Source organism: Dromiciops gliroides, chromosome 2, assembly GCF_019393635.1.
Source record: "Dromiciops gliroides isolate mDroGli1 chromosome 2, mDroGli1.pri, whole genome shotgun sequence".
Classification (NCBI taxonomy): Eukaryota; Metazoa; Chordata; class Mammalia; order Microbiotheria; family Microbiotheriidae; genus Dromiciops; species Dromiciops gliroides.
This window is the reverse complement of record NC_057862.1, coordinates 41,598,044-41,615,932: the sequence shown is the minus strand read 5'-3', so window position 1 is coordinate 41,615,932 and position 17,889 is coordinate 41,598,044. Positions and strand designations below refer to the sequence as shown.

Below are 17,889 nucleotides of genomic sequence, written 5' to 3'. Positions count from 1 at the left end.
TCAAGTGTCTGAGGCCGGATTTTAACTCAGGTCCTCCTGAATCCAAGGTTGGTGCTCTATCTACTGCGCCACCCAGCTGCCCCTTACATGTTTCATTTTAAGCCTTGAGCCTTTCCTTTTATGATTTAAAACATATATAACATGAGGCTTTATACATTACCAGTCTGTCTGATTCTCTTATGAAATTCCCTTAGAGTTCCAAGACAGATAACATCAGTCAACAGGGATAGTAAAATCATTTTATTTAGGTTTTTTTCCAAAAAGTAACATTTTGCATATAAATTTCGACTTCAAGATTATAGCATATATTTACCAAAAGGCACATCCCCAAAGAAGGGACAGAATCAAAAGCCCACTGAGTGAGCACTGGGAAACAAGCTTCTTGGGGAGTTTAAATTTAAGTTTATTTTCTTTCCTATTTGAAAGAAGATTTCCTCCACAGTGGCATCCCATTTCTGAGACCTGGCAGGCGAACCCGTCACCATCACCTTAGGGTGATTTTTAGGGCTCTATCTTATTAGATGGAGGAGAATCTCTGGGACTAAAATCACGAAGAATCGACACAAGTTTTTCCACAACAGATACTTCAATCAGCAACAACAATAAAGCCATGTGGACTGCCTAGTTTATTTTGATCAACTTACCAAGAAACTTTACAGGTATAGGAGGCATAGAGGATGCAAAATGGAATTGAAAATGGGATTTATAAAGGAAGCAAAGAATAAAAACAAATTTCCAATTACAATGCCACCAGAGTGCACAGGCCAGGAAACAGATCTTGAGAACAAATGTTCTATTTCAGATTTGGGCTTTATCCTCTTGGCACAACGGATGCTCAGTTGGAGCATCTTCTACCACCACCTACAAGAGTAGACAAATGATTTTCTTGTCTGGTTTCTTTATCCAACTAGAGACATCTTCAGAAACCGCACACTCAGTTACTGTTGCTTTTGGGAGATCCAATATCAGGGTCTTTAGAAGTCTGGGTAATGTCCCCCAGACCAATAGGATATGCGTCAATTCAGAATCTCTCTGTGGCATTGCCCAAAAGGGATTCTTCTTCCTTTTCAGGCACCATTGGCAGGACGATGGCCTCCCAGTGACAGTTTGTGAAGGACAAGCCAGCTGACCACTTTAGTCTCCTGAGACCAGGCAGTTACCAACTAGCCAGTGAGGAGGACATAGAAAGGAAGGGATGTCAAAGTGCAGTAACCGATACTTCTTACTACATTTGGGTTTTTGATGAACAGTAGCAAGAATCATTGTGCTACAGAGCTGTACCAGGGCCGCCACAGGGCTTGGCCTCAGAAACAGGAAGAGTGCTGAGGCACGTCGATGCCCCCAAATCCAGTTTTAACAACAAAACTGCTTTCATTCAGGCTCAAAATGTGTAGTGAATAGCAAAGCCTTACCCCATTCTCAGGCAGCTGCTGAGTTGAGAACAAGCAACACCCAAGTCAGTGTCATATGACGGCTTGCTACAAACTCCCTGGGTAGAAACATAGCTCAACAATCACCCAAATGAGGGGAAATCAGGAACAGCAGTACTTCGGTCCATAGAAGAGAAGATTAGTTTAATGACCCTAATTAGAATCAGGAGCACCCTGTCCCTGAGTCTGTTGCTGCTCAATCTCCCCACCTATGTGCAATTTCCACACACCTAAGATGTGGCAGCAAGAAATCTTCAGGAGTTTCTGGTCTATGGACCACAAACTCTGGCCACAAACTTTGCTGCTGGACAACAGAATCCACTCACTTAGAAGGTCCTTTCCCAAAGAACCTCAATGGACTAGATGGCAATCGCTTCCGTGAACTCTGGGTCTGGAGCCCAAAGGGGAAAATGCTGAGCCCTAGGACCCAGTCATTTGTAGAGTCTCTCTTGACTGGACTTAGCACACCACCCCCAGGTCCCTTTGGCCTGGAAACACATTTTTTCCCAGGGTTGGATGTAAACATTTACAGATCGCCACTTAGAAAAGCAATACTTCAGACACATTTTGGTGTTTAACATTCCAGTGCAGGCAGTGTCTTAGCATTAGTCTTTTCCTTATTCGCCAGTACCTAGCTTATAAAGGAACACACAGAGGGAGCTTGAAAGAACTGTAGTTGAAGAAAACCACCTGCCTGCCAGGGAGCTGTGTCCTGCAGACAGTGGACAAACCAGGCCTATCCCAGGAGAGCAGAGTAGACTGAGCAGTATTTCTGTAAATTAATTTGCAGTCATTGTAACCCTTGTCCCAATTATTGCCCGCCCCCACCCACCCACCCTCCCGACTGCCATATCTTGGTACAGACGAGTTTTTCCAGCTCTTGCATCAACCTGTGCTTGCTTTGTTTCCAATGGGGCTTTTCTCAGAGGGCTGTGGGGCCTCCTTAGAGAGGAGAGAGATTTCTCTCCCAGTCCTGGCATCTGGATATTTGAAAGCACAAGAGGAGTCCATGAATATGCTAGGGATGCTGCTGCCAAAGTAGATCTTACTGTTCGCAGCAATGGCCTGGTACTTTTTAAGCTCCAGATATTCCGGGGTTAGTTTGAGCTGCATGGAGCAAAGAAGAGGAATGCTGTTAGCACACTTGAACCTCTCCCCTCCTTTTATAAAAGGATTTTTCCTCTCCTTCCACCCTGTTCCTCTGAGTACTGCTGGGAAATGATTCTGAGCCCTGCCCAGAGCAGAGACCCTGTCTTCCCCTCCATCTACACACCACAACACACCTCACTGCTCAGGTCCCCTTCCTCCCCAATATCACGCCTTCAGCTCCATTCTCTCATCACCTAGCACACTGCATTCTGTTCTTTAGAACCACAAATCTGCTGACCAAAGTTCCCCACATGCTCAGGCTTTCCGATCCAATTTCCTTCTACTCTTCACTTGAACAAAAATGGGGCTGTCCTCTGAGAAGACTGCATCCTGTGTAGCCCATTCCACTGGGAGCAACTCCTCTAAGATCAATGGGCTGAAAGGAGGGGGGCCACTCTCTGTTCCCCATTGCTATCTGCACACTCTAGGGGTCCTTCGCCTTTTGAGTCATGGACCCCTTTGTCAATCTGGTGAAGCTTATGAACCCCTTCTCAGAATGTTTGTTGCCTACATTCACAAGTAAAAGAAACAATAAATTTCAGATGTCAGTGAAAAGAAGGATGTAATTTGTTCCCCATCCAAGTCCACAGACCCCCAGACATCTATTTACAGACATGGACCCCAGGTTCCAAACCTCTGTTGCACGTAACATCTTCATCACCAGCCCTGAGGCCCATTCAAACCAGCTGTACTAGCCTCTTCCATCCTTGTCACCTGTTGTCACATTGAGGAGATGCATATACTCCCTTGGAGTATGCTGCCCACACGGTGTTCAAGCTCTACGAGTTTCCTCCTGATCTCATCGGAGTCTGGCCTCTAGTTCTGAGGATCTTGGGATCAGACGTAAAGCTCAAAAAGGCCTCAGAGAGCATCTAGGCCACTAGCTCATCTCTACCACGTCTTGTTTATTCTTCCTCAAGGACATCTCTCACATGTGTCCCATTCTCTCTCCTCACAGGTACCACTCCAGTTAAGGCTTTCAAAGAGTACAACAGTTTCCTCCTTGGCTTCCCTGTTTCCAGTCTCTCTTCTTTTATCTGTTACACACCTATTAAAATCATTTTCCTTAAAGCAGAGGACTGAGCACATCGCTCCCCTTTCCCAGAAGCTTCAGCATCTCCCTTCAGCCTCTAGGATCAAAGATTCCTTTCTCTGACATCTCAAGTCCTTTACAATTCAGTTCCAAATGCGTCCAATGGTTCTCCTCATGCCCTCTCCATTCCAGCCAGTCCCTCACTCAAGCCTGGAGTGTGCTCCACCCTTGCTTCCATCTTTGGGAATCTCAGAGTTTTCTGCTCCAAGGTTCACCTCAGATGCCACTGCTCACAAAATGCCTTTCCTGGTCCCTCAGGTTAGTTTTCTTCTCCATCCCTATCCTCCACTAAAACAATCAATTTGGGATTACAAAATTCACTGATTTCTCTCTACAATGATTTCCAGTATATCTCACCATGCTGATACCTAGCTTTCTGCAGGAGGGCATATCTTTTTTTTTTTAAATTTTTGCAGGGCAATGAGGGTTAAGTGACTTGCCCAGGGTCACACAGCTAGTGAGTGTCAAGTGTCTGAGGCCGGATTTGAACCCAGGAACTCCTGAATCCAGGGCCGGTGTTTTATCCACTGCGCCACCTAGCTGCCCGAGGGCATATCTTCTTAATATTCATTGCTGCAGGGGGCAGCTAGGTGGCACAGTGGATAAAACACCGGCCCTGGATTCAGGAGTTCCTGGGTTCAAATCCGGCCTCAGACACTTGACACTCACTAGCTGTGTGACCCTGGGCAAGTCACTTAACCCTCATTGCCCTGCAAAAATTAAAAAAAAAAAATGATTCCTGAGTACTTTAAATAAAATTTTTAAAAAAATATTCATTGCTACTCCTCCACCCCACTTCTGCCTAACCTGTGATGCCTGAGTAACGTCCACTTTCTTCCAGTCACATCCCACAGCTAGGTCTACTCTTCCTTGCATTAAGCTCGCCAACTCACTTTATTTTCCCCACGTTATGTGTCTGTGTAACAACACTGAAGGCCGTGAGTTTTATTACTACCCCGCCTCCTGGGCACTGTCTGCTGAGAATTTTTGAACTAGTCTAATGACAGTCCTCCTCCAAGGCCAAAAGTACTCCTCTCTGTGCACACACACACACGCACACACACACACACACACACACACAGAGTTTTCTCCCTCCTCCTCCATTTTCAGTTTTAATGCCTTCTGTCAGATCCATACATCTCCAAGAGAAAATACATTTTTACTAGCTCTAGTTGAACCTGGCCAAGAGTCCATCACTGTCTTTTAAGCCACCAACCCCAATTCAAAATCCTTTCTTCTTCACTAGTTGTTTGTTTTACCAGTCTCTTTATCTTCTGAAGCCCCTTAAGTTAAGCTGGGATCATCAATGAAACAAACACCTACTTCATATCTTTCATTTCTCGTCCAGTACCTACATCATCATCCCTAGCAATGCTTTCTAAATTCCTGCTAGCAGGATCATTTGTCCTCATGGGAATCAACAGAAATGGATAGTGGTTATAGAGTTTGATCAGATCTGAGAGGCAGGATTACACTGTGGATCAAGTACTAAACCTGAAGTCAGGAAGACCTGGATTTGAATCCTGTCAGACAGTTACTGGCTGTGTGACCCTAGACAAGTCACTTAACTCTATCAGCCTCAGTTTCTTCACCTATAAATGGGGTAACAACAGTACCTACACTTCAAAAGGTTTGGAGGAGGATCAAATGAGATAATATATGTAAAGAACTTTCTATAGTGCATTATGCTTCCCAAGTACCAACTCTTAGCATTAGATGATTTTCAAGAGCCTTTTCCCATTCTGGAATCCTACGTTCCTCCCACATCTCAGCAGGAGCTCCACCAGGGACCAAATAACATCCTTCAAAGCAAGCAGCTCTCCCATGGCTCCAGTGGCCTGGCTTCTTGATGGACTAACAGCTCTGGCATGTGTGACGCCAGGATATCCTCTATCCAATCCCTGTTCCCAACTGTGATAAATTAATGGAATTTGGCAGACGCCCAGGGGCCCCACCTGAAGATTGATTTGGAATTGATTGAATTGGGTGAGACTGAGAAACTGACTGAGAACCTACTTAAGAATGATTAAATCGACACCACACCTGGCTGGCCCTGAGTGGGGTGTTGTTCTCAGAAGTTGAACCTACTTAAAGTTAAATCGAGACCACACCTGGCTGTGTTGTTCTCAGTCTGTGGACTATGACATCGATAGGAGACCACCCTCAACCAATCAGCTTGAAGGACCTCCCCTTTTGGGGAGGGAGACAGGAAGTAGGAAGGTGAGGGTGGCTTGCTGGATCAGGCTTTTTCATTGAGGACATGGGCTTGGTGGCAGAACTTCACGTGGGCTGCTAGGAAAGGATGATTTTTTTCTCTGGCTAGACCAAATAGATCTAAGCTAGAGTTTTCCATTCTCTCTCTTCACTAACTTCTAATAACACTTTAATAAATACTTAAAAGCCTAAACTTTTGCTGAATTTATCAGTAATCTTAACCAGTTTCCCTGCCAAAACTGGGGGGGGGGGGGCAGGTAAGGGCCCACATTAGATTTTAAACATCACACAACTCAGTTGCCTAAAACTGAATTCCTGACTAAGTCTAGTTCTTAAGACTATCTAAGTACTGTCCCCTGGCTGCTGTTGCTTGTATTTCTCCTGGAGCAGCAATTCTGAGTCCATTCAGACTACACCAAGCGCTGGCCTTATATCCCCTTCTTTTCCTCTGCCCAAACGTGGAAACCAGGCCAACCAAAAGCTACCTTTCCCCTGTGTACTTGGCTGCAGAGACAATACAATAACCTCTTTTTTCCTAGACATGAGATAAATTCACCTCCATCCTATTATTGCCAATAGGTAGCATAAGGGAAATTTCAGGCCAGATGCCACCTTTCTACTCCTCCATTGCCCCTCTTCCCCAAATCCAGAATACCAGGAAAAGAAGATTTGGGGGTCAAAGCCAGTCACCTTGTTTGAAGTGGCATGTTTGTGTGCAGTGTAGTATTCTGCATCTGCTCTTGCTTTCTCTCGGGCCAGGAATGCAGCATCTAGTAGGCAAAGCACAGAGAATGAATACTAAAATAAAAGTTTCTAAACTGTCCCCCAGTTGGGGAAGATTTCAGATCCTCTCCTGATGAGGGAGGAAGAGTTGCACACCCCAGAATCGGAGGACATTTAAGGAGTACAAGATGTAGCTTGCTGACTTAGCTTTTAAAATTAGCCCTTTAATTAACCATTTTTCGATAAAAGCAGCCTTATTGGGGGCCACTAGGTGGTGCAGTAGATAAAGCACTGGCCTTGCATTCAGGAGGATCTGAGTTCAAATCCGGCCTCAGACATTTGATACTTACTAGCTGTGTGATTCTGGGGAAGTCACTTAAGCCTCATTGCCCCACAAAAAATTAAAAAAAAAATTTTTTTTAAAGCCTTATTATTCTACTCATTTTCAGTTTGCTGTTTCTTCCTTTCTCTTTCCTCTCCTTTTTCTCTCTCCATTCATGCAGTCCTAGTTACCACTACAATAAAATTAGTATTGGCAATGCCACAGCCCATTTACATTTTAAAAACAAATTTAGGGCAGCTAGGTGGCGCAGTGGATAGAGCACCGGCCCTGGATTCAGGAGGACCTGAGTTCAAATCTGGCCTCAGACACTTAACACTTACTGGCTGTGTGACCTTGGGCAAGTCACTTAACCCCAACTGCCTCACCAAAATTAAAAAAAAAAAACAAAGTTACTCCTGCTCTCCCTCTCTCTGAAGGAAGTGCTCTAAAGGTATCTAAAGGTGAAACAAGGACATTCCTGGCCTTAAGAAGAGGTATATTTTTTAAAAATTAAGAAAAAAAAGAAGAGGTATATTTAATATTTCTTTGCACCTTCAAGAGCACCAGACAGAATGCCTGAATCAATCAACATTGGTGGAATATTCCATTCCCTTATGTTGTGTCAAACCCATCCCAACCATCTCCTACCAATCAGTTCTGAAAGAAACAATTACTCCAGAATCAGTTAGGGGCAAGAGAGACAAAAGGAATAGGGTGGAAACAAAAAGTATCTGAATATTCAAAAAATATTTGGGAGTTGAAAGAAGCTAACTTGTAAAATCAAAAGCATCCTTGGCATCTACTGAAGACCCAACATTTGTTTCTTCAATTATGGTAGAAAATATACAATAAAAGTTAAAAATCAAGTCACAGGAAACATACGTTATTTTTCTATTTTCTTTACAAATGTTTCTGGGTAATTCTCATACGAAGTCTACATGAGAAGAAAAAGGCAGCTAGCTCATCAGTCTTGTTTTCAGAAGAGCAAATGAAGGCCTGAAGTCAAATGACTTACCCAGTCACAGAGCAGCAGCTGAGAACATAAGCCAGAGGTTCTGTTGAGCTGCCTATAACTGGCCTGCCTGGTGCTGGTGCCAATCAAGAGAAGACATGGTTGTAGCCATGTATTCATAGTGAGATGCCAAGAATTCTCCTTTGCTTAGACAGGAGGACAGTGCATAATAAAACAGGGGTGACCCTCAACGGCAATAACACACCTTCAATTTCAGAAATGCGCTTCTCAGTTTCTTTCTCCATCACTTTCTGCTGAAACCGGATTTTTGCCACCTGTGCAGTCTTCTCTGCCTCTACAATTGAGAACACGGAAAAAAAGTCCCTTTAAAAGCAGTATTTAGCAGCACACATACAATGTGGCACTAGGTACATTACAACATGTAAATCTTGTGCCCACAACTGTACTAACAAACCCCTCAAAGACAGCACAAAGGAGTTGCTTAATAAATACTTGCCAAAATAATAAAAGTGAAGACACAATTGCTACTGAATTGTTCTGAGGCAGCAAGGCAAGAAAACAGGTTAAACACAGTCTTTGACCTTGAAGAGCCTAATCCTTGTTTAGGGAACATCATATACAGACATGAAAAACAGCAGGATAGGCAATACCCCAAATAACACAACTGCATGACCACATGCCCAGGTCAGGAGATAAAGAGGAATGGGGAGATGACCAAAGAAAGAAAAGGCAAACTGGTAATAGAGTCTTAGAGGTTGTAAATGGGCAAAGAACTGACGGAATATAGCCTGGTACTAGGAGCAACCCGGGCAGAGGCCTAGAGCTAAGTCTGAGCAGTCCCATGGAGGACACGGCTGAGAGACTTGGTCTGGCTGGACAGAAGAGCAACGAAACACGAGGCTCAAACTCTGCTTGATAGTTTCATTTGGCACAAGGTTCTGAAAGAAGGAGGTGCTTAAGGGAGGTGCAGGGTAAAAACCACGTTTAAGGAGCATTATTGGGCAGCTATAGCTCCTGAATTCCACCAAGAACTCAAGTGGGAGCTGTGGAACTCACAGCAAGCAGTCTTTTCATAGGCAAGGCTGACCAACTAAGCACAACATACAGACCAAGAGCACAACAACCAATTTCAGGAAAAATCCACCGAGAGCATTTGTTTACTTGGAAAATAATACTAAACATAACAAGTCACATTCATATAGCACTTCCTATGGACCAGGCAAGGTGCTCAGTGCCTTTACAATTACTGTCTCGGTGGATCCTCACAGCTCTGGAATTTGAGTGCAATGATTAATCCTAATTTACAGTTGAGGAAGCTGCCTTCAACAAAGGCAAAGTGACTTGCCCAGGGTCACAGAGCTAGTGGCCAGGCCTTCTGCATCATGGCGCCACCTAGCTGCCCCAATCCTTCCCACTGCCATTCATGGGACATAACTCGGGTTTCATGCCGCCTTGTTTCTGTCTCCAGAATGAAACACAAAAATGGAAAGAAGTCCCCAACTGAATGTCTTGGCCTTATTTCCAGAAGACAACATGCTTGCTGAATACAGTGTAGCATAGCTTCCTTTTTCTCCACCACATCAAGCATCCAACATCAGACTAACCTTTTATCATCTAACACCATGTCTGGACTTTTGATTAGAAATATAAATATGAAAAGAAACTCAACAGGGCCAGTGTCATCTGTCATCCTGCATCCCCAACCCCTAGCACAGTGTTGCACAAAAGGGAATCTGCTGAAGTCATGGGAGAACCTCTGAACTTCATGCAGGACCTGGGCTTTCCAAAATGGTGAAACTTCTCTGCCAACCACATTCGAATACAAAGAATAATTATCTTAGGAGAACAATTTCTTGATGATTACCTCCTGAAGCGATCTTATTCATAGCTGACCTTTGAAATTTCAAGGATAAACAATTAAGAGCTCCTAATCAAAATTTCAAAGGGCACTGATGAGAGGCCTACAACGCAAAGCCTGCTTGCTTCTACATGTTTCCAACACCCTCTATTTCCCTGAGTGAGTCATAACATGAAATTAAATCTATTTCTTTTTTTTTTTAAGTGAGGCAATTGGGGTTAAGTGACTTGCCTAGGGTCACACAGCTAGTAAGTGTTAAGTGTCTGAAGCCGGATTTGAACTCGGGTACTCCTGACTCCAGGGCTGGTGCTCTAACCACTGCGCCACCTTGCTGCCCAAATCTATTTCTTTTTATATATTTGTTCTATCTGATGAATAAAGTCTTATGTTCCCTGTCCTAAAAAAATCTTAAAGATATTTTCCATGTTTCTTTCTAAAAATAAACCAAAGAAACAATAGCTATATTGATTTGGCCCTTCTGGTTACATTTCCCTAGAGGGAGGGAACCCTGGTAGAATTCAGGATCTCCATTAATTATCAAGAATACTGAGTTTTGTGTTTTTTAAAAATAGCTGAAAAAATTAAAATACGAAGTTATTGTGGAAAGTTGGGGTATATATACAATTACAAACAAATCTCCCATAAAAATGAGGAAAAAAATGAACAAATATCCATACTAATGAAAATGCAAAACCCTTTTTTTGGTTTTGAATACAATTTATATTTTATTTCTCTGTCAAACTATGCTTTGGTCAAATTAATATGAAAACAATTCTGCAACCCTTAAATGTAAAGCAATAGACAGAGAAGGGGCCAGTGATGTGCTAGTCAAGCAGGGGAAGTCATACAAAGTGATGAGGGTGTGGACAGTTTGTTTACCCATGACAACAAGACTACTTTTGGCAGCATTTGTATAGCCAAATGCAACAGGATGCACATTATAAATGAATGCTTTGCACTGCTAAGGGAAACCAAAGATTCAGTGTATGTTTCTTAACCTTTACCACATTCGTTTTCTTTCTTTGTCTCATAACTGTTGGGTTTTTTAAGTCCATTGCAGGGGGGGGGGGAGGGGGAGGAGGAGAGAAGGGAAGACACACACAGACGACATACTACCAATAAAGTCTACTATAAATATCTTTGGAAACAAGTGGAACAGTAGCCACTCCCACCAGCATAGTGGAGGCTAGAGTTAAGTATGGCCTCATTTCATACCTACTTTAGGGAGTTATAAGTCTGGTGAGAAAAGAGTGGGGATGGGAGCAGCTAGGTGGTGCAGTGGATAAAGGACCAGCCCTGGATTCAGGAGGGCCTGAGTTTTCAAATCCGGCCTCAGACACTTGACACATACTAGTGGTGTGACCTTGGGCAAGTCACTTAACCCTCACTGCCCCACCAAAAAAGAAAGAAAGAAAGAAAGAAAAGAGTGGGGATTAGGGGTATTTCCAAGGAGGCAGCTAGGTAGCACAGTAGATAGTGATAAACCTAGAGTCAGGAAGACCTGAATTCAAATTTGTCCTCAGAAACTTACTAGTTGTGTGACTCTGGGCAAGTAATTTAACCTCTGTCTATCTCAGTTTCCTCAACTGTAGAATAGGAATAATAAGAGCACTTACCTCACAGGGTGATTATAAGGATCAAATGAGATATTTGTAAAGGACTTGCCAGAGGGCCTGGCACACACTAGGTGCTTAATAAATACTTCTCCCCTCCCCGCCCCCTCCTCCCCCCAAAGTATGACTGGGACATGACAAAGTTCACTGTGAGATGGCTCGTTATCTGTGAACAGTACAAACTCATTCACCACACACCTCTCCATCAGGGACACTCATTGCAAATGGGAAATGAGGTACCTATAATAGCCTTTTTCCTTTCTGTTTCTGCTTCTTTCTCTACCACCTTTTGTTTCTGTGCAGCTATAAGGAGTTTGGTCTTCTCAGCTTCCCTGTGGAGTAGAATATTTTTAAAATTAGGAATGGCTCGATTCAATAAGCACTTTTAAACTACCTACAATGTGTACGTACTGTGCTGGATGTTGAGAATACAAAGATAAAACACAAAGCTGTCATTAAAGAAGCCTGTGTTCTACTAGAAGATACAACAGGTACTGAAAACAAAACCATTCAACAAAATCTTCGGTGGGACTGAGGAGAAACCATGCCTGGGAGGGGGGGGGGGGGCCGCATCAAAGAAAGCTCTGCGTGGCTGGCTGCTTTCCAGCTGAACCTAGAAGGAAGTGGAGGATTTCACTTAATCCTTAAAACTAGAGGTGAGGATGGAGCACATTCCAGGGATGGGGGATGGAGCTCCCAGCCAGTGGACAAGTTTGTTTAGAATGCATGAAGGAAGGTACTAGGAAATAAATGTTCAAAGGCAAGTGCAGACCAGGAGAAGAGCTTTAAATGCCAAAGAGAGTTCGAAGAGTCATTTGGCAGTTGAGAATGACTGGGAAGGGGAGTAGCTGGAAGCAAGGACAGCATTTCATTCAAAGCCTACTGCAGTAATGCAGGTTAGGAAGTGATCAATGTTTGAGGAAGGAATGGGAAGCAGAGTCACTGAGACTTGGCACCTGATTTGCAGGCGGACAGGTGGCACAGTGGATAGAGCACGGACTTGAGCAGGAAGGCCTGAGTTCGCATCCTACATCATTTACTAGCTGTGCGACCCTGGGGGTCCCTTAACCCTTCTCAACCTCAGTCTCCTCAACTGTAAAATGGGGATAATCATAGCGCCTGCCAACTTTAAAGTACTATATGAATGTTAGTTGTTGTGATGATGGTGGTGACATCAGCACTGAAGGACTTGATGGAGGAAAACTTGTACCAGGTTTCACATCTGAGTGATTAAAAGGATGGTGAAATCCCCAGAAGAATAAGTTGGGAAGAGATTTCGGAGGAGAAAATAATGTTTCATTTTGGACATGATCAGTTTGAGGTACGTACAGGACCAATTCGGGTATAGATGTCTAGCAGGCAGCTGGTGAGGCTCAAGAAAAGATAAGGCCTGCATATATAAGTCTGGGAGTCATTCAATATAATTCAGCTCCACAGGCATGTACTGAGCACCTACGATGTATGTGACCGAGGACTCTGCTCAGTACTGGGGATAGAAAGACTAGAACTAAGCAGTCTGGGTCCTCAAGGAGCTTGTATTCTATAGGGAGAAGTACCACGTGCATCGATCAGTATCTACAAAGTGCAGGAATCCCAGACCAATGGAAGCCTATGATTCTGCCTCCCTAAACCAAGATTTCTAACTGGTTGTTAGGGCTGGGTCCAGCAGCAGTCTAATCTCGCTCAGGACCAAACCCTGGTCAGGAACTCGCATAGCTGAGACTAAGGCAGGCGGCGGTCAGATTTTGCTCTGGATCAAACCTCTCTGAAAACTTGCAGGCCCCCAGCCTGTCCCTGAGATCCTCGAGTAACACAGCACTCAGTACCCAAGGAAGCAGCAAGAGGGCCAGCCCAGCAGCCCAGACCTTCCCTCCAGAAATGGCAGAGTCCAGTCCTAACATCAAGTCCTACATCAGGAAGTAAGCGAGAAGAAGGAACAAACAAAACAAGAAGCGCACAAAAAAAGTTACTGTGGTGGCAGGGAATCTCAAGACACAAACCCAGGAGAATGACTCCCAAACATCTACAAGCAACGCCTCAGAGAAAAACAGCCTGAGCAAAAACTCAACTCAAAAAAACAAAGCAAGAGTTTAAATAAACACTTTTTAAAAAAGTTTTTGTAAATTAAATGAGAATACTTGGAAGTGCTGCCAAACCTGGGGCTCCCTGACCTATCTGGCTATCAGTGGCAGTTGGTCAGTAGCTGTTGCTGGTAGTGTTAGGGAAAACAGATTCTTTCTCTGCAAAGATTTCACCCCTCAATAATGACTGCCAAGAACTGGGTTGGAATAGGTCTCATGGTGTATGGTGTAGGGGACACTGCTATTCCCAAGGCTCTTTGGGGTTCAGGGTGCTGGACTGTCTCCATCAGGGTCTGAAGGGAAACTTTAGTCAAGGTGATGGTGGTGATGGTTTAACTTTCTTGGCAACAACTGATTCCTGTCTCTCCCTCAGGGTGCCTTGCTGCTTCAGCTAGGCTGCCTCGAATGCTCGAGGTTAGCAGCTAGTGGGGATGGCTGGTCCCTTCTTCATAGAGTCATTTCCTCAGAGGATGACAAAGAGATGAGATAAAAGGAGGATCAGGGATTTGGCTGGGGAGGTGGGGGGAGGGCACTGCCACACTGGCAATTCAAGCTGTCCCAAAGTGGAATATGCTGCCTAGAGAAGTGGAAGGTTCCCCCTACCCTGGAGGTCTTCAAGCAAAGAAGCTGGACTTTCATACGCAGACTGGACTCACTGGTCACTGAGGTGATCCTCCAACTCTCAGATTCTTTGAGAAGTCAGAACCATTCTTCTGAAAGTTGTGATTCATCATGTTACTGATCATCGTATAGATTGTAGTCTTGGGACTTTTTATTTCACTTTCCACTTCAGTTCACAGAAGTCTTCTATTCCAGTTAGTATTCCTTTATTTCAATATGCTATCGTTTGTTCAGTCATTTCCCTACTGATACGAAATCTACTTTGCTTCCAGTTCTTTGTTTAACAAGTACCACTGTATCATGTGAATTTGCAGGTCTGAACTGAACTGAATCAACTTGATAGTGTTAAATAACCAAACCCATGGGAGCTGATGAAATAGCAAGAGATCATACCAAGAGAGTGTACAAAGAGAAAGCCCAGAACAGAGCCTTTAGGGACACTGACAATTAATGGTCAACAAACAGATGATGATACAACAAAGGAGATGAGAGAAGGAATGACTGGATTAAGAACCAAAGCAAAACAGCGTCAAAGAAGCCAAAAGGAGAAAAGCCCATCTAGAATGACAGTGTGGTCACCCAAGTCAAAAACTGCAATAATCTTGAAAAAAGCAGTTTCAGTCAAGTGATTGGGGGGTACCAAGAGCAAGAATGAAGTGAGAAATGAGGCAATGGAGGCAATGAGTATAGACAAAGCTTTCTAAGAGTGGTTATGAAAGAAGAGTGAGAGGCAGCTAGGTGGTGCAGTGGATAAAGTACTGGCCCTGGATTCAGAAGGACCTGAGTTCCAATCCAGCCTCAGACACTTGACACTAGCTGTGTGACCCTGGGCAAGTCACTTAACCCTCATTGCCCCGCCAAAAAAAAAAAGAGTGATAGGAAAATGTCTTGAAGGAATAGCAGGGTAAAGAGAAGGCTAACTGGCTTTTTGAGGTTGGGGGACACACCTGATCATGTTTTTAGGCAAAAGATGAATCAACATGGAAGGAAAAATGTTCAAGAGGTCAAGTTCCTCAAGGAGACCAGAAGGAATGGAGCATGCTTAGCCTTTGTCAGGAACAAAAGCAAATAAGAAAACGAGGGATGGCTTCTCAGCAAAGTTGGAGGCAAGGTCCTCTGCCAAGATGGAGGGAGAAGGGGATGATGCTGTGAGCTTGAGAAGAGAATTAGAAGGTTAGAATAGCTACTGTAGTATGAAATGGAGAGTCACGGTTTCATGTAGAATTCACTTTTTATATTCTGCTTTGTGAATGGAAATGATTTCTTTTTTGATGGTCAAGTTTATAATAAAAAACTTGGAAAAAAAAAAAAGACTAGCCATTGCAAGGAATGAGAGTCAAATGGGGACAAATAAAAGGCTTTCCTTGTAATGACACCCCAGAATTCCCAGTGGGGTTGGTCAGCATGGTTGAATGATTTTCTTTGGGTGTGAGTGTGCAAGGAGTAGAGAAAGCAGATGATGCAGAGAACTCAAGGTTGGGTTTTAGCAAAGTGACAAAACATAGGGTTATTAAGGGATACAAGTCATATTTCAATTCATGATAGAGTATAATAATTGTGTACCACCTCAGGGAGGGCAGAGGAGAAGGAGGGAAGGAAGGATAGAATGTGGAATTCAAAATTTTAAATAAAAATATTCATAACTATTTTTTAAAAAATACATGATGGATGAAGAGTGGATACTGAGCACCGGCCCTGGAGTTAGGAGTACCTGAGTTCAAATCCAGCCTCAGACACTTGACACTTACTAGCTGTGTGCCCCTGGGCAAGTCACTTAACCCTCAATGCCCCACAAAAAAAAAAAGGAAAAGAGTATATGTAGAGCAGAAGTATCAAACATGAGACTTGAACCAAATTAAAATGGATTTGGGAAATATTTAACAAAGTAAATAAAAATACAATAAAACAGAAAATGTTATTGTGTGGTTATCTAAGTCAATATGGCTTAGTAGCCCTTGTTTCTATTTGAGTTTGACATGACAAAGAGCAAACATAAGGGAAATTTTCTGATAATCAGAGACTGGCGTAAAGGAGGAAATAGTGGGGGTGAGATGTTTGAGCAATGGGGCAGCTAGGTGGCGCAGTGGATAGAGCACCAGCCCTGGAGTCAGGAGGACCAGAGTTCAAATCCAGCCTCAGACACTTAACACTTACTAGCTGTGTGACCCCGGGCAAGTCACTTAACCCCAATTGCCTCACTAAAAACAAAAAACAAAAAAATAAGAAATGAGATGTTTGAGCAATCTGAGCTGAAGACAGGACTCCCAGGGAATGGACTGAATTTTTTCGAAATATAAGGCAAGGTCCTCAGAAGTAAGGATGTAGGATGTGTAGGGAATGAGTGGTATGAGAGGCTTGAGAAGAAAGTGTGGAATTGCTAGTGTATTGCATATGACAGAGAATCAACTAGGGAGGAGGAGGGCTGTTTTGCTGTAGTGAAGGCCCCAGCTGAGATTAGCCAGCGTAAATCTATAGTGGCCCCAGTCATTGCAGTTTCAGAATTTCCTACAGTTCTGGTCTGTAGAACATAAGGAAGAACTACAGAGGTATTCAATGCTGGGGATCATCCAGAATGTCAAGAAAGTTACCAACAGAAAAAGCTGAAATTTCAAAAACTCATTGTTCAAGGTCCAACAAACACCACCTCACTCTCTCTCCATCTCTCATTCCACCCCGCCTCTCCACCCAATTAACTCTGAACTCTCCTCCTCTGGCTCACTCAACAGTATTTTGTCTCTCTCTCCCGTGGCCTTTATTATACACTGCCTTGTGCTCCAATTACTGGAGATCGTCCTTTGCAGAATCTGTCAGATGGGATTTAATTAGTCTGGACCTGTAGATTCAAACGCACTTAAGATGTTTGGTGCTTTCTTACTATCTCCTCACTCATCTTGGGTTTCAATTCTCCTTTTTCTATTTTGCTTCTTGATGAACAGAAGCAAAATAGGAGCAGGGTGATTATGCTTTCTCTAGGTCATCTGTTAACATGACCCTATTCTCTCCATGCAGTATTTCTGGTCCTTCCTTATTCATCTTCTTGACCAAACATGCAGTTTAACAATTCACTGATGATTTGTAGTAAAACTCATATCAATGCAATAACCAACACAATTCCAAAGAACCTAAGATATAGCACTTAAAGTTTACAAACTACTTTCCTAACAATCAATCACCCTGTAAGTTAATTCATACAAATACTAGATTCTATTATACAGAAGATGAAACTGAGGCTCAGAAATGCTAAATGACTTGTATAAGATCAGACCCTAAATTAATGTTGGAAACAGGATTTAAAGCTAAGTAGGTCCTGACCGCTCCACCTTGCTCAGTATTTATTAAGCATTTACTCTGTTGCAAATATATGTATTGTATAGTATACTGAGAGATGAAAAGATATATAGGATAGCTCCTACTTTCAAGGTTCTTATAATGTACTAAAAGGAAATAGGATTTGTACAGAAAGAAACATAACATAAAATAATCTGTTAAAGAGTTTGAAGGAGGGCAGCTAGGTGGCGCAGTGGATAAAGCACCAGCCCTGGATTCGGGAGGACCTGAGTTCAAATCTGACCTCAGCCACTTGACGCTTACTAGCTGTGTGACCCTGGGCAAGTCACTTAAACTCATTGCCCTGCCTCCCCCCCAAAAGTTTGAAGGAACCTTAGAGATCATCTAGTTCAACACTCTCATTGTACAGAAGAAGAATATGAGCCAGAGGGGTTTTAAGTTTGTTTCCATAGTTGTCCTTGCTATATATGAGCTACGTGACTGATTCCTTGAGCTCCCTAACCCTGTTTCCAAACCTGTAAAAT

General features: G+C 43.3%; 1 protein-coding gene across 3 annotated transcripts in view; it reads right to left on the bottom strand.

Moving 5' to 3' along the window:
* Positions 1 to 2,273: 2,273 nt before the first annotated feature.
* Positions 2,274 to 17,889, bottom strand: part of ERLIN1 (ER lipid raft associated 1) — a 45,757-nt gene continuing 30,141 nt past the window's right edge. For all 3 annotated transcript variants that reach the window (XM_043985284.1, XM_043985285.1, XM_043985286.1), the window contains 4 exons: positions 11,616 to 11,707; positions 8,149 to 8,238; positions 6,577 to 6,656; positions 2,274 to 2,537 (listed from right to left, as the gene is read on the bottom strand). In XM_043985284.1, coding sequence (XP_043841219.1) covers positions 2,316 to 2,537; positions 6,577 to 6,656; positions 8,149 to 8,238; positions 11,616 to 11,707 — 484 coding nt within the window. In that variant the 3' untranslated portion in view covers positions 2,274 to 2,315. The remainder of the gene's footprint in view (positions 2,538 to 6,576; positions 6,657 to 8,148; positions 8,239 to 11,615; positions 11,708 to 17,889) is intronic.